The sequence below is a fragment of the Parus major genome, chromosome 1A (genome assembly GCF_001522545.3).
Source record: "Parus major isolate Abel chromosome 1A, Parus_major1.1, whole genome shotgun sequence".
Classification (NCBI taxonomy): domain Eukaryota; kingdom Metazoa; phylum Chordata; class Aves; order Passeriformes; family Paridae; genus Parus; species Parus major.
In genome coordinates, this window is record NC_031773.1 from 21,735,245 (window position 1) to 21,757,730 (window position 22,486).

Here is a 22,486-nt window from a genome sequence, read left to right on the forward strand (position 1 = left end):
ATGGCTGAATAAGCACTTGTGGCCCTTCTTCAGTCAGCAGAATTGTAATTGCAATTCTGTTACCGGAAGTTCAGTCCTGATCAGCTTGGTATTCTTTCTTCTGTACCTTTTAACATCTGAGGGAGATGGGAAATGAGTTCTCCACAATCCTCTTGCTGGTCTAATATCAAAAATGTGGCTATGCTAAGGAAGACAGAAAGGGTCAGCTAAAGTCAGGAAAGAACAACTGGGTGGGGGAAGACACGATACAAGAGTAAGAAAAGGGTGTTTAATGAGGTGGTCTTTGCAATTGCAATGAGGAGCCAAAGCTTAAGCTTTCCATAAAATCCTGTGCTGGGTGGAGTTTGAGGAACAAACCAATTAAAACTGAGACATGAGAGCTGTGGTAAAGAAGGGAGAAATGAGATTTTTAAGAGGACTGATGAGTTAAAGGTACAATTTGTGCCAGCACGTGTGGACACTGATGTGCTTGATTGTGAGCAATGAGTGGCATGGAATACAGGACCCTGGCTCTGAAGAGGGTAAAGAGGGGCAGACAGTTGTGTTTCCAAGCCTGTGGATCAAAGGACTCAGGGAATCACTTACACTCAGGCTGGTCCTGGACGGATGTTCAGGCAGAGAAAGGTAGCATCTTGTTTTTGTAGCAAAGCGTCTTTTCAGTCATGTCAAGTCCCCTTCCAGTGCCAAACCAAATCTAATGTAGCTGCTTCATCCTTTTCTGTGTGAAAACAGTTGCTAATGTGGGAGACTGATCATTTGGGTTTAAATCTCAGGGTGTGCTTTGCAGAGAAGACAGGTTGTTGGTCCTGGTGGGTTTTATAGCCAATTACTGCTGATCTGCTTTGCAGCCAAACTTCATATTTTTGTGGTTCATTCTGTTGCAGTATTTATTTTAATGTGATACCTCTTCCTTCCATTTTCAGTTTTCCTTTCAGCATTTGTGATTTCTATATATTTTTGCTTACTCTTTTAATTTTTTTAATTTTTTTTCCTATATTCAGGTAAATCTATGCTTTTTCTGTTTTCAGCAGAAGTGTCTGTAGTTGTACCCTTGCAAGAATAGTCCTCACTAGTATGATCTTTTTCTGCTACTCCTTTCAGTCACAGGTTCATTAGTCCTCATTTTGACAAGAAATTGTGTTAGCTCATTGTAGTAAGGATAGGAGAATCCAGAGACAGGACAATTTCTGTGAAGCACCCTTTGAGGAAGCAATTAGGATTTAAAGGACAGAGCAGTATTGTTGACTGCTTCTAAAGTATTCATTGGTCACTTCATTACATTTTTCATGTTGCTTTTATGTCAAAGTACAGGAAAACAAGATACATGGAAGCACTTGTAGATGTTTTTAGTTCTATGTAAATATTTAAAAGTTGGTATTAGGAACTTTGTTAGGTTTTTTGATTACCTACTTTACCTATTGAAGAAGTAGCATCATTATTACTGATCTTGGCTAATCCTTCCTTTGCAGTTTAAATGTTGTGGCGTGGTGTACTTCACAGACTGGCTGGAAATGACAGAATTGGACTGGCCACCTGACTCCTGTTGTGTCAGAGAGTTCCCAGGATGCTCTAAGCAGGCACATCATGAAGATCTCAGTGACCTTTATCAGGAGGTAAGGAGAAAAATAATGGATGTATTGGAAGGTTTTGTACATTCTTCCTGATCCAGTAATTTTCCATATATGTCATTTGCAATGCAACAGATTAATTTTTCTGTAGAGTAGTTGTGTTTATGGTAAGTGTTTATGGTTATTTTTTGCTAATGCTGAAGCAGAGGGAGGGGAGAAGGAAGAGCAAACACCCACCCTTACCTGGAAGTGAGATGAGTTAGTGGCAATGCAGTTAAAACCTGAGATGTGCTTGAACTTTGAAGTGTTTATTTTATATTGGTTAGGTTGGAGTTCCAATTTATCCCAATCCAAAATTATTTATTAGGTGTGCCTTAGAATCATGCTCTCAGATGCTGCAGCAGAACATTTCTCCAATGGATGGTGTAGCTCTGCATTATGGAAGAGTACCCAAAGAACCATTTTAATTACTCCCAGTCTCAGAGGCTGTTTAAGACCCATTCTTACAAGAATCTGTTGCATGGCTCTTGTTCAGGAGTTACTGAGCAATAACTCTGAAGCAGAGGAGATTTGCTACATAAACAAGCTAAAATGAATATTAGGTATTGCCAGGAAACAATCGAGTTTTGGAGAAATGAATTTATGTGGTATTGACTGTATGAACAGAAATTATTTAATCTAATCTGGGCTTTCAAACATCCATCCTAGGAGGAGGCTGTGTGCTTTCACTAGTAAGAGAGAAGATAGAGCTGCTTGGAGGCAAGTGCCTCAGGCCAGTCTGTACTAGAACCTTAAAGACAGTGGCAGAGGTTGGGTTTTTTTCCACTTGTAGACCCTCTCTTGCCTTCTGGCAAGGCTCACAGCACTGACAGCACTAGTTATGCTTTGGAAGTGTCAGTCCCTGAATGAGGAAGTCATTCAGGCTTCTTCTGGGGCCTGCCAATCTCTTACACATTTAGAAAAACCTAAAAATTGTGGCTCACTCTGCAATAATGTACTAATAATGTAAAAATACTTTTCTGTAATACTGTTGTTACTGTTAATGCCATACAGATAAGTCTGTTGTAGAGAGCCTTCAAGGAGTATATGGAAGCTGTAGAACATTCATTTGCCCCCTGCCTGAAAAGGCAGGAGTATGTAAGCAGTGTCACTAAATGAAAAACTGCTTTTTGAGCACAGGAAGCTCAAAATTTTCTGGTAAGTGTTAGTGATTGGAATGTAGTGTCCAAAGTGCAAGGTTTTCTTGTGTCACTTCTTCTGCTAACATTTCCTGTGCCATTTTCCAGGAAAATGGTTCTCTGAGCACTTCATACGTTCAAGTTCTTTTGGTTCTATTTGTAGAAAATTAATAGCCAAAGATGATAGTTAAGTAGAACATAAGGGCTGTATTAAGACCCACTTGATAAAAGAAAGGATGCTTGGCTTTTTTTTTTCCTAAAGAAATCTGAAGGGCACATTTATGGTTCTTCCCCTACTGTACTGCAGACCATTTTGGATGGATTCAGCACTTAGCAAAAAATTATTTTTGGTTCTTTACTGCAGAATCCATTCCAAAAAGGGACAGGCTGTGTTCAGTAGTATCAGCCACAAAAATACTTCATTTCTCTTTGAGATATGTACAATATTTTGTTGGCAAAATTTTCTTTCCGTGGCGCTTGCCTGTGGGATGTCTCACAGACTCTTACAGTAGGCTCGCTAATAACTTTATCGGTATTATGCAAAACCAACTTACACTTCCAAGACTAATCTGCCTAGCTTCTGCTTTGGAGAACTGAAGGAAAAAAAGCTTTTTTAGAAAGTGATTCAAACCAAGCTTGCATAGTCTGGTGGTTTGAGAGGGAGCCTGATAAGATTAGCTTCGCTAGCCTAAAATTGGTTTATATAAATATTTGGCAGGTCCATTCTAGTACATCAGAGAAATTCTGTGTAGTACTTCAGGAAACTGAAGTTTGGTTTGTCTGGGACTGATAAATGTATTTTTTTTTTGTAGCTGTGCTGTGATTTTTTTTCGGGGAACTCAGAACTTTCTATAGTCTAAGTTGGAATCCTTCACAATTTAATTTTTGCAGAAAGAAAGGTGACTTACAGTTCTGCTTTAAAGTACTTTTGGCAAGAATCATGTTTTCCTGCTGGATATTGAAATATATTTTTCAATTTCTTGAATTTCTTTTATTCTGATGAGGTTCACCTTTGGTGCAGTTTCATGAGCAGAAAGAGGATGGTTGTGAGGGAAGTGTGAAGATGATAATGTGGCCATGGAGGTTTGTTGTGGTCTGAGGACAAGAGGAGCTCTGCCCATCTTGTGATTGGGAACTGCAGTGTAGATAAAATGACTGATGGGAGTTGATGCCTTAAAAAAAAAAAAATCAAACTTCCATGTTTAATATTTTCTTTTGGTTTCTGGCATAGTTTTGAGTAAACTCAAAATCCATTTTAATTAAATTAATTTTATTTTAATTTGTTTGTTTTAATATTTAATTTTGCAATTTGATTTAATACACTTTTGAGTATATTCAAAATTTGGGTATACAGAAAATGTGTTGAGTTTGCTGGTGGCGTATCTTTCCTGCTCAGTGAAGTGCCTTATTTCAGTTCAGGTTCTTATTCTATGATGAAGTAAATCAGTAATATATGCTAAATAAGAAATACATGTTTTTTTCTATTTCAAGACTGAAAGTATAAAGTGGATGAATCAGGCGTTTAATCTGTAGTTTTGTATGAATCTGAAGCTGATTCTTCTCAATAATTGCTGCAAGGTTTTATACTATTTTGATTTGTCAGCAAAACCTTCTCCCCATTTAGTGACCAACTTTTGCTACGGGAAGTGTATTTATGTACTGTTTAATTGCAGGCTACCAACTATGAAAGTGTGACATAAGCAGAAATAAAATGCTTGAATATGAAGTTAACAACGCTGGCTGTGTTTCCTCAGTTTTGAAACTGATTTTGAAGGTATATTAGAGCAGAGCTCTAAGAACATCATTAATGGAGGAAAACAGTCTAGCAAGATTGGGCATAATTTGTCTGAGTTATATGTCTGTGTACTGCACAAGATATAGGCATTAATGTTATTGTTGTCTGTTAGTGGGTACTTTCTCTAGGCAACAAATGAACTGAGTTTGAATATTGCTGTGGTGGAGCATTTTAAAATTGTGACCAACGTGTACCTTCATTTCTTTAAGTTATCAAAAGTATTAAAATGCAGCCATTTTCCCTGTAATTAACAACAGATTTGGAAAATGGTATAACTGCAACTCCCTTCCAGTTGAAGAAAAGAAGATGCCAACGTGATGGTTTTTGTTCCCCCACCTCAAGTCCAGTTACATTGGTTTTGCTACAGCGTTGTTTGGTTTTTTACTTTTGAAATTTCAAAGAATGCATATGTGCTCCATTTCTGTCTTTGCTGCTCTTTAGAAAATGAAACAGTGAAACAAGCAAAGACATTGAGATCCTATAATTTATTCTGGTACAATTATCATAGAGTGCATTAATTTTATTTAGATCCTTAATGAAAATCCGTTGACTACAGTGTGAATTTTGTGTGTGTGGCAAAAATTGGACCTTTCGTCAAATACATTTAGGACTCTAGCATTTGGCTTTGGGGAAATTGGCTTTGGGAATTTAAGTGTGATTGAAAACTGTTATTTATCATGTCCTGTCTTCAGATTCCATCACTTTGATTGATTGCTTTATTTTCTTAGAAAAGCCATAAGAAATATGAAGTGAGGATGTAAATGCAAAAAATGATGTTCTCAAGACAGTGCTCATTTTGATGGGTTCCTGATGTCTGCTTCTGGGACCAGTGGCCATCCAGTTTGTTACTCTGAATTTCCCCTTGATATGTATGTTGCTTTGATAATTGTGCTGTGAAACCCGGCAAAGCTTAGAATAAGAACGAGCATCATGCAGAGTAGCAGAAACCCTTCTCTTCGTGGTTTTATCGTCTCTAAGACACACATTGCCCTTACTGAGCGACAAGCACTCTAACTTGTGCTTGCACTGTTAGCCAGTAGTTCCCAAAGCTGCTGCCTCTTTGTGGATCTTACAAGGTCTTGGGAGCTTTTCTTAAGCTTTATGTTGTAGTTAGTTGGCCAAGCAAATGGCAGAGCCTGCATTGAAAGTTTGGAAAGAGCTAAATTCTGTTTCTGTGAACATCAACATTATAATGACATTTTAGCATAGTTCTCATGGGATGTTTTCTGAAGAAGTTACACAGGTCCATAGAGCTTTCCTACAATACTGTTGTAACTTCAGAGTGTAGTATTATCTGTAGAAAAAGTCTAAAAGAGTTTAAAATAATTGACAGCTTTGAAGATCTTCAGTTTAAGGAGAGAAACAAGATGATAAAGAGGACTTTAATAGCTTTTTAAACCTTCACAAAACCAGCTGAATTTCTTTAACAATTAGTAAGAGTTGGGAGGAATTTGGATCAACTTTGAGGGATTTCTGAATTGAAAAGTAGCACAGATATCTTGCAGTAAAGTCTCTGTGTATGAGAAAACAAAGTTGGCATCATGGAAACAAAAAAGTAGGCAAAATAGTTTTCAAGGCATTGTTTGAAAGAATAGAGAGATTCTTGGGAGCCAGAAAAGACAGTGGGTAGGATGAGCTAAGCTTTGGGAGCTGCAACCCAAATATTGCTGACTGTTTTTTTAATCTATTTATGTTTTATAGGGATGCGGTAAAAAAATGTACACTTTTTTGAGGGGGACGAAGCAATTGCAAGTGCTGAGATTTCTAGGAATCTCTATTGGAGTAATGCAGATCCTGGCTATGATCCTCACTATTACTTTGCTGTGGGCTCTGTACTATGACAGAAGGGATCCCAGAGCAGATCAGATCATGGCACTGAAGAGTGATACCTCGCAGGAGCTGTCATGTCATTCCATGGAGCTACTGAAACCAAGCCTGACCAGGATCTTTGAACATACATCCGTGGCAAACAGCTTTAATACACACTTTGAAATGGAAGAGCTATAAGTGATGTAATGAATCTATGAAGTCACAGAGGATTGTTTCATTTTGTTGTAACTTTTGTTCTTTTCCGTCAAATATGCCAAATATACCAGTCTTATGTGTCAATAACCAGCTAATGAATGAAAGTGAAGGAGACCAGCTAAGAAAGACGAGTCTGTTGTCAGCCTCTTAGCCATGTCCTCAGCTGTGAAAAAGAGTTGATTTTATCTTTGTTTTTTAAAAGGCACTCATTCAGTTGGACACAGTAATACTCATTGTCACAAGCTGTGTGAAGTGTAAAACACTGACTCAGTCACTGGTAGACTGAACTTGTAAAGAAGCATCATGGGAAGGGAAGAGAAATACTCATCTTCTGAAGAAACAACTGTGCTTTGAGCAAACAAAATGTGACTTCAGCTGAAATTGACTTCTAAAAAGCCATTTGGAAAATGTCTTAATCAGGGATCTATGTATGTATAATTTGTGTGTTTTCATGTGTGCATGGAAAGCAGAGCTACAATTCAAGTTAATACTTGGATTTAAAAATTTGCAAGATTTGTAAAAAGGGCAAGATTTTCTTTTTTTCTAACAAAACCTTTATCTTAGCTTTTGTTCTTAAAGATGTTCTAAAACTTCTATTTTTATCTAACATAACAATTTTTAAATTTTAAATATATTAAACAGGGACTGAAAACAGAACTATAGCTATGGACAATAGACTTTAGTTTTCTGGAGAATTCTTCTTTCAAACAGTTTGTTCTGTGGACTGTTTCTTGAAGAAAACCTTAAGCATTCTTTCCAAAATGGGAATCAGTATGGGAGTAGCACATTTTTATAGATAAATCTTTTCTCCTATCCATGATTCCCCTGAAGCTAGAAACAAAAGACGGCAAGAAAAATGCTTACAGTTCTGGATGCTATTGCAATAATTGTAAAAGTACATGAGGAAAAAATTTACTTTGGTGACTGTTTCATTAAGAGCTCTCTGGTTGCTTAAAATGCTAGCTGGAAACAGATTAAAATGTATTTATTGAGGTGGGGAAAGTGCATTTTACTGTATTTTTATGAACAATGTCTATGTCATAGGATTATTTTTACAATTGGCCACGCTCTTGAAATATATATTTGTTCCACTGAGTATAGTAGTTTGTGGCAAATGGGCTTTTTACATAATATTACTTTAAGAAATTCTTTCATTTGTTTTGGAATTTGTAAAAGAAAAAAGAAAGCAAGTTGTGATTTGGTCGACAATAAAATTACTTTTCTCTTAAATTCTGTAGTAGCTTTTTTATTTTTAGTCCTAGAGTGGGAATGCTTTGGATGGGCATTGGGAGGGTCCTCCTGCTAGTGTGAATCAATTTGACTTGTCTTTGCCCATTCCACTTCCTCTGTTGAGGAGAAACTGCAATGGTAGTGTAATTTTTTTTTTTTTTTAATTTTTTTTTTTAATTGCTTCTCAGAACTTAAGGGCTTGTGAAATTAAGCTCTTCAGTTGTGTGGGCTGTTTGCTTTTTAGCAATCTGCTTCTGGGTGTAATTATTTCAAGGGTACTGTTGCAAGCAAGATTGCCTTTCTGCTTTTGTACTTCTGTTGATGCTAATACTTATTTTTGGAGGTAAAAAGAAGATAAAAGGAGAGACCATCCCAAAATTTTGCTTGGAGTATTTTTGTCAGGAATACTCTCACATGTTCTGCTTGGGAAGGCTTGGCCTGGTGTTACTGCAGAGGTACAGCTGAGTTCCACCCCTTCCATTGCTCAGCCTGGGTGGTGCTGCTGTAGCTGAGGGTGAGGTGACACAAGGAGCAGTGTCTGGCAAAGTCTGGGTGTAGAACAACTCCAGGCTTTTGAGTGCTACAGAGACCAGTGGTGCTACACAGTACATTGGGTCATCATTTGCCCCTGGTTAAAAACCAAAAAAGAAAAAGTCCATACAAACCACACATTGTGGAATCTTGATTATAGATTACGTGTACACAGCTGTGTACATTCATTTGGCAGCTACTGCTGAATGTAGGGAATTTCACTTAAGTAATGTAAAAGGGAATATAAAATTCCCTTTTTCCAGGAAACCTCAGCCCTTAAAGTTTTTCCCAAGAAGTGTCTGTAGCAGCTCCCTTAGCCTTACTTCAAATTTTCCTAGTCTTTCCTTACAAGCACTGTTCAGACTATCATGGGGGTTGCCTGTGTATCTTCTCGTGTCCAGGTTAGAGCTCATCAAGGAACAAATATGGCAAGCCAAGCTAGGGGTATGTGTTGGGATTTAGAGATACTTTGAGCCTAGGTAATTTGGTTTTAAGCTGTGTGGGTGCTGAGGAAGCTCTGCCATCAGGTGTAGTCAGGTTTCTTTAACACCAGAGGGATTGCTTTGGGGAGGCCTCCTTTGATACAGACCCAACCTCCCAGAGCAGTGTTTATGGACATCCATAACAATGAACATTTGCAGTCAGGAAAACTTCACTTGAGCTTTGCTACCCAAATCCTGAGCCAGTCTGTATTCTGGGAAAGAATCTTTCTGTTTTGAGTATTTAACTACATTTGCAGAAATAGGTCTCATCTGTAAATTGGGACACTTTAAGTTTTTTTTTTTCTTCGACTGCTCAGGCTATGGGGTCCTGTTTTTCTAGGGCTTCTTAAAAGAGCCTTAAAATTAATTGACTAGGCTGCAGTGAGCCTGCTCTTTTCCTGTAGAGCTTTAGAATCTATGTAGGAGAGAGGCTGCTTGGCAGGAGAGGAACATTTAGAGATACTTGAAGTGGTAAAAACTACTTCCTCTTATTTTCTTTTTTCCTCAGTTTTACAGGAGTACTTGGAGAAGGATGGTGTGGTTTTTGTTCTCTGCATCATGAAGTGTGATGAACTAAATCTTTCTTGTTGCAGCAAACAACTACAGAGATGCTCCTTAACATTTTTCACAGAGCAGTCAAGGAGTGCAACTGTGTCAGAAAATGGGGTCACTTCCTGCCAGCACCAAGTTTTGTGTTCAGCCCAGTGACTGTACCGAGTCCATGGGACCATGCCTGTTTCTGTGGGGCTGAACATGCTTTTAGGAGGCAAAAATCACTATTTCTGGTCCTTGGATAAGGTATTGATTCATCTGCCAGCAGGTTGTATGACAAGATTTTTGGAAGGAAAGAGCTATATTTACTTCTTTATAGGTTTTCATTTTGTAAAAGCATAAATTAATATAAGGGAATATATAATTAATAGTAAAAAGAGATGCTGTTGGTCACAGCAACTATATAGTTAAATATGGTGGAGGAAAGGATTTATAAATAGCTTTTAAAGTTTTTATTGCAAAAACATTGTATTTGGTCTCAGAGCATGGTGTTAATAATGCTAAGGTTGCAAGCTCAATCCCCATATGGGCCAATCACTTAAGAGTTGGATTTGATCCTTGTGTGTCCCTTCCAACTCATAATATTCTGTGATTCTGTATACTATGCATAAAGACACAGATTATTAAAGTCTTACAACATTGAAATACTAAGGGTTTGCATGGCATAGTAGTGGGGAGGCTACGGGGTGGTTTCTGTGAGAAGCTGAGAAGCTTTCCCCTGTGTGACAGAGCCAGAGCCACCCAGCTCCAGCACGGACCCACTGCTGGTCAAGGCTGAGCCCATCGGTGACGGTGGCAGCACCTCTGGGGTCGCCATTTGAGAAGCAGAAAAAGTGGTTGTGGCAACAGCAAGTGCAGCTGGAGAGAGGAGTGAGAGGAACAGCTCTGCAGACACCAAGGTCAGTGAAGAAGGAAGGGCAGGAGGTGCTCCAGGCACCAGGGCAGTGATTCCCCTGCAGCCCTTGGTGCAACAGGCTGTGTCCCTGCAGCATGTGGAGGTCCACGGTGGAGCAGAGATCCTCCTGCAGCCTGTGGGGAGCCCCACAGCAGAGCAGGTGGTGCCTGAAGGAAGCTGAGACCCTGTGCATGGCCCCCACTGGAGCAGGCTCCTGGCAGGACCTGTGGAGAGGAGCCCAGCTGGAGCAGGTCTGCTGGCAGGTGTGTTTGACCCTGTGGGGGACCCACAGAGGGGGCAGAGCTCGTTCATGAAGAACTGCAGTCCATGGGAAGGACTCTCCTTGGAGACGTTTGTGGAGAACCACATCCCATGGAAGGGACCCCGTACTGGAGCAGGTAAAGAGTGTGAGGAGCCCTTCCTGGGAGGAGGAAGGAGCATCAGAAAAAACAAAATAAACCGATGACAGACCTCTTTACCTCCCTCCCTGCACCTCTGAGGAGGAGGAGGTAGAGAATTCAGGAATAAAGTTGAGTTTGGGAAGAAGGGAATTATGGGAGAAAGGTGTTTTATTTTTTATTTCCCTGTTTGGATTTGATTGGTAATAAACAAATTGCACCTAGTGAAGTCTGTTTTTCCTATGACAGCAGTCAATGAGTGATGTATCCCTGCCTTTATTCCAGCCCAAGATATATTATTTTGTTATATTTTCTCTTCCCTGCCCAGCTGAGAAGGGAACTGATAGATTGGCTTGGGTGGACATCTGGCATCCTGCCAGTATTGCCAGCCCACCACATGCATTGCACATTTAATTCATGCAAAATGCTATTGTTAAAGTGAGATTGTATCTAAAACTTTCCAACTTGTGCATGATTGACTACTTCCTGTTAAAAAAATGAGGTGTCCTAAACTTTTGAGAATTTTTACACAACTACTTCCTTTTTATTCAGCAGTTCCCCACTTCAGCTATTCCTTGTGCACAGAAACTGTTAAAAAGTAGACAACTAGATGGTATAGACAGGTAAGAAACTAAGCTGTCTGGACAGTTTCATATACCTTCTGGACATTGCCAATCAATACATAGTGTTCACTCCTGACACTCCTACTCTTTTAGCCACTTGTTTATATATCCCATCAGCTGATGGCTCCTCTAGAACAACTGATAGTTCTAAAATATTCCCATATCAGTTGTGAAATAAAGCCCTGATGGGCCTCAGATGCAGCAGAGAGCTTATGACCTCCTAAGTAACTGCCCTGCCCAAAATTCAATGATCCTGTGGCTTCAGTAATTTGTCCTCCTCCAGATCATGTTCCTCTCTGAAGACCTCCTCCTTCTGTATGCAGCAGCTGAGGCTGCATTCTGTTCTCTGCTGTGAAAGCCTTCTCTTGGTGTTCAGTGTGCTTCCACCCAGAGTATATCCATGGCTTCAAAATGTAAAGTGCACATTTTCAGTTTGTCTGTTTCAGTTTGTAGCTATTTTATGAGAGGACAGTTTTTTTTTACCTTTCCCCACCACCCAGAGCAGTGAGCTCCTTACAGAGGCAACCATGGCAACCCCATGTGCCAGTGCTGATCAGCATCGCCTGTCTGCACCTAGTTGTCCTTTATTAGTGATCCATGCTGTGTCCCTTATGCTACAAAAAGAGTTTGATCTTCTCTGTGCACTAATATTTTATCAAGGGAGTTTGATACCAGGTATGAGGAGACTGTAGGTTGAGAAGTTGAGCAGAGCAGTTTTGGTTTTGGATGTACATAAGGGACATTTTTTAAAGTACAGGTACAGAGGTGGAGTTCATACTGCTGGAAGTAATGCTGCAGTTTTCTCTGCTGCTGCAGGCTGGGAAGGGAAAGGTGATGGCTGGTCCCTCAGGAGAAGGGCAGTGTAGTGGAGCTGTGGCATCCTGGTCTGGATGGCTCTAGTTTAGTTACATCTTGCCTGGAATTACTGTCTAGGACATTTGCTGACTTCGGATTAAGTGTTCCTTCCAAATTATTAGAGGGGAAAAAAAAGTTTCATGAAGAAGTTATTGCAAAACCAGGTTGACCCATTCAAGCATGCAGATGTTTTATTTAAATATTCCTCGAATGTCTATTTATTCAGCATAACACGTGTATTATGCTGCCTTCTGAAATACGATATATGACTGTCAAACAAAATTGTCAAAACAACAACCTTGGTTTCTTTGTATGATACACAGAAATAATTACATTTCATGTACAGTACAGATGCATTTTACACAGTCATCAACAGTCATTCACTACCAAAACAGCATTTAAATCACCTAAAACACCAAAAAAATGTGTATTTCCCAAATTGAGAATAAATTAATGGTTTTGCGCGTGACATATGGAAATAGGAGACAGGACTGGAATTCTGAAAAATCTGACTAAATTATCTCTTAAGCTGCATTTTAAAAATGAAAGTACAAGTTGCTTCAGGGGTATAACTGTTATGCAAGTGTATTGCTGTAGTGCGTTCCTTCTAGTGCCTATGAACAGGAGAATAAAGAGCTTTTGAAAGACACATGACCTGATGGAGTCAGTAGGTTTCCTGGGTTGTGTGTAGTCTGTACCAAAGTAGGTTTAGTAACTGCCCCTTTGCATTATTTAGCTGATATAACTAGTCATGAAGTACCATGTGACATAAAGAAGTTGTTGCAGTTTGCTGACATCAAGGCAGTTTTTATATCAATAACTGGCAAAAGGTGGGGACCAAGTATGAGTAACCATGCGTAGAAGTAGGATGCAAGTAAAAACTCTGATGTGTTCTGCCTCTCCATTAAATCCATTAAAGTTTATGTAACCTACCAGCTTCAGCAGATCTGCTGCAGGGTGGAAGAGATAGCAGTGCTGGGTAATGGACTCGGGCAGGGTTGCTCAGAAGGAGTGCTCTTCCTCTGGCTCAGAGCACAGCCTGTGCTTCTGCTCTCTGATGTTTGAAAGAAATTGAGAAGCTCAGTTTACAATGAGCAAATCCTTCTGATTTGAAAAAATAAAAAATTGGGAAGCTAATTGTAAGTTAACAAAAAATGCATTAACTTCAGAATAAGTAAATGATAAGATGAAAGAGTAATGAATGGCATTATCTACTCTTTTTATTTGCAATTTATTTCTAATATGTGATGCTGTATTTTGGTGTATATACTGTAGCATGATAGTCTATCATCTACTCTTCACTGTTGACAGGTAGAGAGAAAGACTAGCATTTGTGTGCAAGAAGTGTATCATCAGCAAGTTTCAGTTTTCAGTGGGTATTTTAATGTAAATTTTCAGGTCAGTAGAATGCTAGCAAATACTATACTGAAACATACACTACTCAAACTATTAAATAACTGTGTTAATCATTTATTGTAATGGCATCTAATGCACTGAGCGTTTTGATTTATATGCATATTGTATTTTGCAGACATGCAGTTATTTCTGATCCAGTGTTTTTGATGTATATATGTATGTATTGATATGCACATATTCTGTGTATATTTGATGTATGTGATGTATGGTATGTCATGAATATAAGAAGCATTATGATACATCTAATGCACTCTCATGAAAAAAATTACACTTTTTTATCAGAAAGGTTTCTGATAATATCAATGTCTTTTATAAATGAAGCCAACAAGCCTCAGCTTGTAAAGCCTTCATACTAGCTTTTAGGCCTGCCTATGTAGGCAAATTCCAATTGAAATCAATTATATTTTTATAGCTTTGGGACTCAATCCATTATTCTGTCACTGTTCTTAGGTAATTGAATGTTTTTCACACAATATAAATTATCAAACAAGTTTTAAGATGCAAGTTTATAGGTAATTGCAAAAAGAATATAGCCATCATTTTTACTGAATGTCTTTCAATGTCTTCCAGTGTAGCTAATACTCTGGATGCTGCAGAATGTCAGAAAGAAATATTTGGAGACAAGTGTCAGCTGATCCCCAAAACACCTCTGTGGAAATTTTAATTCAAATAGGATTGCTCCTGTAGCAGTAAACTGTGACAAGAAGTTTGTTCTGAAAATACAGAAGTAGACAAGTAGTCTATAGAAGAATGGACTGTTGATTCATCAGAATCCTTTAAATTCCAAATGATACAGTTATGTTGGAGTGGGCAACAAAGTGTCAGAAAAATAGAGAACAGTGAACATAAGGAGCAATGACTGAATAGAAATTTGTGGTGCAGAGTTTGGCTGTAGGATTATTTAAATGTTTGTCATTAGAAGTTTATAGTGTAGATGAAGTTGTGTAAAATACCTTAAAAAAAATAAAATCCTGATTCCTGATACAACAGGTGTACAATGACTTATTGCAGTTGTAACAGTACCTAGGAAGCAAGATAAAACAATAGTAAATATTGAACTAACTGAACACTTTTAGTTCACTAATGAGTGTTTGAGTAAGAAATACTGCATTTTTCAAAGGGAAGTTATTTGTACAACTACCATGGAACATTAACAATCAGCTTGTTGTAAGTGCACGGAAATGCCCCTTTCTACAGTATTATTTTATCATGCCTAATCTGAAAAACAACAAAAGTAAACTGAGATCACAGCTTCAAATAATTTCAGCATGCATTATGGTTGTAGTTCTTTCAGTCAGTACAAACATATTTCATATGAGCATTTTTTCATTCGTTTTTTGACAGTTCTTCAGCAAGTTTGTGGTTTATTAACAGGGGAAAAAAAAGACATGTTATCAAAATGTTTCTTGTTTTGCATTCAGCAGGAACATAGGTTTCTATTTTTTCATTTGTGTTTTTTTCTAAAAAGAGCTTTCATGATAAGAAGAAGCATCAATGGGGACATTTCATTGTGCTCATATAGTAAGTCAGGATGGTCACAGAAGATTCCACCGCGCGTCAGTCGGACAGGGGGTAAGAAACTCCTTTTGGTTCACACCCTACGACACCAAAACCCACAAAGTTTGTTTCTCCTGAACCTCTTGCTCTGTGGCCACTGGCACACTCATCAAGGGGCGTTGTCTTTGTCAGCTCTCTCATTCCTCACGACTCGTTTTTCACTGCTCGAGCTCAGCTTGCGAGTGGTCTTTATGCTAATTCATAAATTATTCCTTGTTTTATAATGCAGATACTCTGACAATATTTCCTCCTGAATACTCAGGAGAGTCTGGCCTGTCGTCTCCTTCAGGTGTGGTGACTGGAGGTGTTGGGATGCTGATTATTGCTGTAGTGACGTAAGGCTGCTCACAGTTTAGTTTAACGCACTCTTCCACTTTGGCATTTAAGCTGGAACGGCTGGAGGAAGAAACAAAAATCCATGAAGAATGAAAGTCCACGTTACCACAAACCTCTCAAGCCTGATTCCATTCCCTCAGCCAGCCATCTCCAGCCTGCCCCACTGGAGAACTCCAAGTACAGAGCAGCAGCACCCTGCTGCCCTGTACCCCAGCAGCAGGTGCTCCATGGCTATGCTCATGTCCCCTTCTCCCTCCCTTCCCACCATTTCAGCACTTCCCAGCCCATCACCCGTGTTTCTGAACAGGGGAAGCATTGCAAAGTTAGCATAACCAAGTTGCTCACTATGCAGGAAAGTAGAAGGGCCAGTCCAAGTCTCCTGCATATTCCTCAGTCTTATTTAAGAACATTTGGATATTAGGAATAATTTCTTCACTGTCAGACATTGGAACAGACTGCCAAGGGAAGTGGTTTCATCACTACCCTTGGAAGTGTTCAAAAGGAATGTAGATGTGACTCAGAAATGTCATGGTGAACAGGGTGGTGCCAGGTTAATAATTGGCTTCAATGATCTTGGAGGTCTTTTCCAACCCTAGTGGTCCTGTGAGTCTGTGTATATTCTGTTTCCTCAATAGTAAGGCTCTCTATTATATGCACTAATTGAGTTTGTGTTAATATGGTCATGGAGTTGCTTCAGTACCTCTCCTTTGTAAAAGACTTGAAAAACTCAGACTGTTTCAAGGTGAAGCTTGGGCATTTTGTGCTTGTGTTTTTGTTTTCTAGCACAAAGCTGGTGTTTTTTGTTTTTTACATACATGGCAACTGGAAGTATGGTGCAGGCAAGTCCTCTAGCAGAACAAAAATGGATCCAGGCAGAGTATTTCCTGAAAAACTAAGATAGATTGGAGCTTTGTGCTGGCCAGGAGGTTTCATTGCATAACATCTGAAAAACTTCAGTAGTTCCAAGAGTTCCAAGTTGGATTGTTTCACTTTATGGAAGTGAAATCCAAATGTAGTAACTATACAAAGGAAGCTGCTAAAAATGTAGCTTAACAAGACAATCTCTATAGCAACTTTTACTGAAAAGACTTCTTTATTAAAGGGTGGCATGTGTGAGATCAGTAGAAAACACTTCTGCATCTCCTGAGACCTTTTCTGTATTTTCAGAGGCAGTATTTGGATATATGTGAAAACCAAATAATTTACTTTTGAGAGTACAGAGACATTCAGTAAATTACAGACTCTTAAACTGCACTTTCCTCACTTTCGTAGTAAGTCCTCAAACTAGGAAATACATTTTTCTTATCCATTTCATATTTTTTTTATTTAGAAGAGTCTTCCTTATGACTATTACACTTAGGACTCTGGGAATCACTTTTATTTCTCTGTTCTGCAGAAATGCAAGGAAGTCTCATTTCCTATGCCTCTGAACCAAGAAGGGACAGACAGAACACTTGCTCGTCTTGTATATCTGAACTGGACATTTTTCTGTACGAAATTTTTCTTCTTATGCACTTGTCCATGGCATATAATATTTGGTGCTCTATTTTATTTGGGGGACCCTGGATGCCATTTGCTGCAAATAGGGCTCTGTAGTTTGTGAGGAAGGTCTGAGAGGGCAGAAATGGATTGAGAGAGAGAGATTATTCTATTATTTTGGATTAAGCTTGAAGCACAGAATGTTTCAGTACCAGTACCCATTTTCAGATGAGTATTGGACTCTCATCTTTCGCCTCACCGCCTGCCTATGGAGGCCACAACACCTTTGCATCCCTTCCCTAAGAAAGCCTCAGCTCTCAGTGTGCTGATGCAGATGGAGTACCTGTTAGACAGAGGCGTCCTCTCCACACATCTGATCTGGATGGTGCTGAGCTCCTGCACGCTGCCGGGGCGGCTGCCGGTGATGGTGGTGTTTGGGATGCGGTACGTCTTTTTATGTCTTCGTGAGCAGCAGGTGCTGGTCACGCCTTGTTGAGACGAGAGAGAGGGGCTGTGGCTCGGGGGTCTATTCACTGTAGAAACCTCCATACAGCTCTCTTCGTAGAGTTGCTCATCCACAAACTCGTGGTTCTAGCCCAGAGGAATCCAACAAAGGGACAAAGCGCGCACAGAAGGATAATTGAAGTGAACATATTAATCGTGATTGTTTAACGGCTTAAATTGACACAACTGAATAAACTGGGAAAGTTAGCTTATTCTTGATTATAGTGTTTAGCCCATATTAGTCTGGGCTGAATACCAATACAAATGTAAACACTGGAACAAAATTAACAAGAAAATGTTAATCCAAATTATTCTTCAAAATGGCATGTGCTTGTAATGTAGTTTGCATTATAAATATCTTTATAATCTTTGAAGTGCCACAAAATAGAGGATTATGTTTATTAATATAATGCAAGTGGTGCTTACGTAAACACTCTAAATGTCAGTTGAAAATAAATAAAATTTATTGAACTATGATATAATAAAATTCATAAATATTTTCCAGATATATTCATGAGACTTTTGAATTACATGTTAGAAATCAGGATCTAAAACTTCTTTTGATGAATGCATCTATCTAAAAGAAAAATATTTAAACAAATAGAAATTTTGGTTAGAGGACTTGAGATAGTTATTTAAAAGCATCCAAAAAGTTCCTAATTACTGTAGATGGATGTATCAAAAGCAGTTTAGAGGACTGGGAATTTTAGTTAAATGAAGTCTTCTTTATTCATGCAGTCTTTGCTCAATCCCAGCAAAGACAGTAGTTTTGTAGGATGGTTGCAAAGATTAATCCAAATTCACCCAAATAGCCAGTTTACATTAATTCATCAAGTGATTAGGGGCTATTTCACACCCAGCCACAATTTCCACATTTTCTATGCGTGCAGAAGAGTGTGAAATATGGTGTTGCTTGTGGTGGCAAGGCAGGGGAGGAGATACAGGGGAGTGGGAGAAGTTTTTATACTCATTTAAAACTAATCAGAGACTGAGATATGTTTGCATGCTGTTTGAGAAAGCCTCCTTTTTCAAGAAAACTCTTTGCATTTACTGCTGGAATTAGTCTGTGTGTCCCAAGAAAGTTTTAGGGGAATTGTTTAAGGAGCATTTTCTGGATTGTTTTACACTCTGCTCGGTCTCACATCAAATTTGTCAGCCTGTTGCATTTTTGTGTATTCAAATGAGGTAGATTATTTTTCCCCTAAAAAATTTTGATCTAATTGGAAAGGTGCTGATGTTCTTCAGACTATCCATATGGGGCCAATATAAAATATGTGAATAATGTAAAGAGAGTAACAACTCTGGCCAAGTGTTTGCGACGAATGCAAATACCTTTATAGGCATAACATTTTTCTTTCCATTAGTTAGTCTTCACTCAGACATAAGTTTGTGTGACTCAAGAGGTGTTGAAGAATGCAAATTTCAGGAAATGAGGAAAAAAACTTGCTTGACTTTTATAAGGCATATGTCAGCCACAATCAAGATTTTGAGCATGATCACACAGTAGGCATAAAATTCAGAGAGAAAATTAACCTAATTGCTCTCATGAGATTATATTCAGGGGCTTGCAGTATGTTTGCCAAGAACTCTGTAATTTTTCTGATAAAAAGTAATTTTGTGCTTCCTAAAACTTTTATGGAGCAAGGATTAAAGAGTTTTATTGACTGAACTTTTAATATAGAGTGGAAACATTTTGAAATGCTATAATGGCACAAGTTAATTGATTTAATTATACTTATTAAATAACTGTTCTTAAATTAGCTAAAAGTAATTTGTAAAATATAATTTTTAGTGCAATTAGTTTCACTATTAATGTAATCTTCCCAGGATTTCATAACATTGCCCACTCTGCATTTCTGAGGGTGGGTGAGATCTTATCCTATTGACTTTTCAGTGACAGAAAAGAGAAAATATGCTTTTTCTCAGTATCGTGATGCTTGTACCACAAAGGATGGTGAGAGTCTTAACAAGACACACCACCCTTCCCGTTTTAAAATGAACCAGAAACTTGCCAGATTCCAAATGCTGAGGGCCCAAAATGTCAAGTTCACACTAAAAGTTTAGGAATGCATCATCTCCAGAATAAAACTTGGAACTACTACATATATTTTTGTGTTAATACATCATAGGAACTCAGGACCAGTAGCAGGACCCAACAGAAGGAAAAAAGAATGTAGATTCAATAAAAGATAATATTTGCTTTATAGACTTCATTTTTAAGAAAAATTTAAAAAAAGTTTCACAGGTACCATCATTATGATTAGAGGAAAGGTGAAACTTCAGGAGGAAGGAACTGAATTCAGCTCCCACCAAATGAATAGAAATTCTTCTCCATGATTTCTGTGACAGTTTAACAAGACCTGTGTTTATTACTCCTATCTTTAAATATGTTTTCAATATGCAACTGTGGGAAAATTTTAAAGGCAAATTGCTATTATCAGGTTCTGGTTCAAAATGTCTCAAAAATGTTTCAAAAGGACCCAGCAAGAATGTTAGCAAAAGAAACCACAGTATGCTCTGAATAGGAAGTGAGACATTCTGTCCTACAGCACATTTTCTAATATTAATACTTCTAAAGTAAGAACGAAGGAGACATAAGCACAAGAGGCATATGGGTGACGTATTGTTAAGTGACGTAACAACTGGGCCCTTTTATTTCAAGGAAATGCTGTTAAAAGGAGAACATTAAATCCCCCACATAAATATATCAGGTTATAATTTATGAAAAATTTGGCAATGTTTGTTGTGGGAAAAAATTATTTTTTTTTTTGTTGGGGGGGTGTGTTTGTTTTTTTGGGTTCTTTTTTGAGGAAAAGCAGAAAGACTTTCACAGTGATCTCCATCAAATGTAGCAGAAGTTATATCTCTGTTATTTATATGCATTGGGTATAATGCCTTAAAATAAGATAAAATGGCTTTTCTTCCCAGCTAACTGCTTCAATACAAAGGTTCATTAATTAGAAGAGATAACTGAAAACATTCAAAACCAGGCTGGTGTAGCAATTCACAAGGAAACACAGTTCTCTTTTCTTACCGTGGTTTTTTCCAGGCAGTGAAGCAGGTGGTGGTGCTGTGTTTCAAAGGAAGAGCCAGATTTGCCAACAAAGGCCTGTTCTTCTTCATTGGAGGACTGTTGATACATAGAACTCTGTATTATTCTCAGTTTTGAACAAGAGGCTTCTTATCCAAATATTTATCAGAACTAATCTGGATTGTACACGGTAGCACAACTGTGCTACTTTGTCTACAAAGTACAACAAAAATAATTTTGCAACTTAATTTTATTTTGCTTTTTTTTTTTAATCAAACTATTTTCTTTCCTTCTTTTGCCCCTCCTTTCAAATGTTTTCATCTTAGGTATTTTATGCATGGATAAAATAGTACAATTTACAAGTGTAATCAACACATAAGCTTTGAATGTTAGATCAACACATGCTTAAAATTTTAATCAATTTAAGTTACAGTTATATATTTGCTTTTCCTGAGAATGTGCCTCATTTGAGGATAACTAAAAATTGTTGTCCTCCCAGGATTCTTTCATAGTATTAAGGAATTTGTGGTATTGCTGTTGACACAAAAATTTGTGTCAGTGATCCCAATCTACTGGGTTTAGAAAGCGTATAGCAAATGTTACTGACATAGAATGAAGAATTAAGTAGAAAGCATCCACTGTTTATTAATTGCTTTCATAATTATTCACTAGAAAGCAAAATCCTGAATAGGGGAGGAAGTGGGATAATAGAAAAGAATACAATTCAACCTTGAGATATTTGAAATCTGCATGGTAATTAAGCTATTTGGTGTCTTTTTAATTCAAATATTTGAGTTCTTTCAAGCAGAAGAGGAAACAAGGGCTCTGACTGCTCATCTTTTGTGCTAGACAGGACAGATGGACAGACAGCCACTTCCTCCTCCTCTGGCTATAGGTTAAAGTATCCGGCTGTTTAACACATATTGAATGGAAAGAGCATAGAGGAATAAAAGCCTTCCTGTATCCCTCAGGGAACAGCCTAAATGCCAGAAAATGGCAGGGATTAAAAACCACTCTGTCTGCAGTCTTTCTCAGCTGGGTACAGCTTTGAGCAGCCAAGGGACAGTCTCCCAGCAGTGTGGGTCACCGTGGATCCCAGTCCCAGCTGCTGGTCCTGGTTCCTTGGCAGGGGTGAGCCGGGAATTTGTTTCAGATAACATTAGATTACAATGCATTTGAGGGAATCACTAAGATGCTCTTTAAACCCAGGCAGGTGCTTTGAGGGAACACTTCACTCTGCAACACCCCTCTGTGCAAACAATATTCAAGAGTAGCTTTTTCCTTAACTGATGATGAAACCTGGTTTTGTCACCCATGTTCTACCTGTTTAAAGCCAAGTGAGATAAATCCAACCCACCTCCTAAGAGGCAAATACTCTGTACTTTCCTTAGTGAGTTCTTCTACAGGATCTAACTCCAAAAATGTGAGTTACATTGAATCCAGCATTTCTATCTGCACATTTCCTTCATCTCTTAATACCCCACCATCGATTCTCACAAGCTTCCTCTATCAGTAGTAATCGTCCAGTTTATCCTTCCTTAATCTACCTCTAAAGACAACATTGCCCAAAGTCCCAAGGTGACTTGCCCTGGTGATAAGCAGAATAAACTACTGCTGGGCTGTCATTAAGTGGTTACTCCAGAGGTGGAGGGAACACAAACATTACCTGCTGCAGCTGGTTACTCAGCAAGCCATTTCGTTTGCTCTGCATGTAGGCATTAGCGCTCCCACTCTTCGCTGCACGGATTCGAGCAAGCCTGGCTTTCTGTGTAAATAGACAAAACAAAGAGTGTCATTTGTACTCATGGCCATTATCCTATTTATCTAAAACTGCTAATTGGAATCAGCTGCTTATGAATACCAATCTCACAGTGACTGACAGGCTGCATTGCATCCATCCTCCAGGTGGAGCAAATCACAAGTGTCTTCCCATTTAAAATGCATATGATAGAAGTTTTTATTTGTTTGCATGTATCAGCTACTAAGAACACTGACTTTGGAGAAGAGATGAGACAGATCAGTATGGAAGTG

The 22,486-nt window shown here is 38.5% G+C and overlaps 2 protein-coding genes across 5 annotated transcripts in view; one reads left to right on the plus strand and one right to left on the minus strand.

The window, feature by feature from the left end:
- Positions 1-7,797, plus strand: part of TSPAN12 (tetraspanin 12) — a 40,229-nt gene extending 32,432 nt beyond the window's left edge. For all 3 annotated transcript variants that reach the window (XM_015628807.2, XM_015628805.3, XM_015628806.3), the window contains 2 exons: positions 1,470-1,613; positions 6,243-7,797. In XM_015628807.2, coding sequence (XP_015484293.1) covers positions 1,470-1,613; positions 6,243-6,548 — 450 coding nt within the window. In that variant the 3' untranslated portion in view covers positions 6,549-7,797. The remainder of the gene's footprint in view (positions 1-1,469; positions 1,614-6,242) is intronic.
- A 4,500-nt stretch (positions 7,798-12,297) lies between these two features.
- Positions 12,298-22,486, minus strand: part of KCND2 (potassium voltage-gated channel subfamily D member 2) — a 268,136-nt gene continuing 257,947 nt past the window's right edge. For both annotated transcript variants that reach the window (XM_015628982.3, XM_015628983.2), the window contains 4 exons: positions 22,122-22,220; positions 20,459-20,554; positions 17,264-17,511; positions 12,298-15,501 (listed from right to left, as the gene is read on the minus strand). In XM_015628982.3, coding sequence (XP_015484468.1) covers positions 15,324-15,501; positions 17,264-17,511; positions 20,459-20,554; positions 22,122-22,220 — 621 coding nt within the window. In that variant the 3' untranslated portion in view covers positions 12,298-15,323. The remainder of the gene's footprint in view (positions 15,502-17,263; positions 17,512-20,458; positions 20,555-22,121; positions 22,221-22,486) is intronic.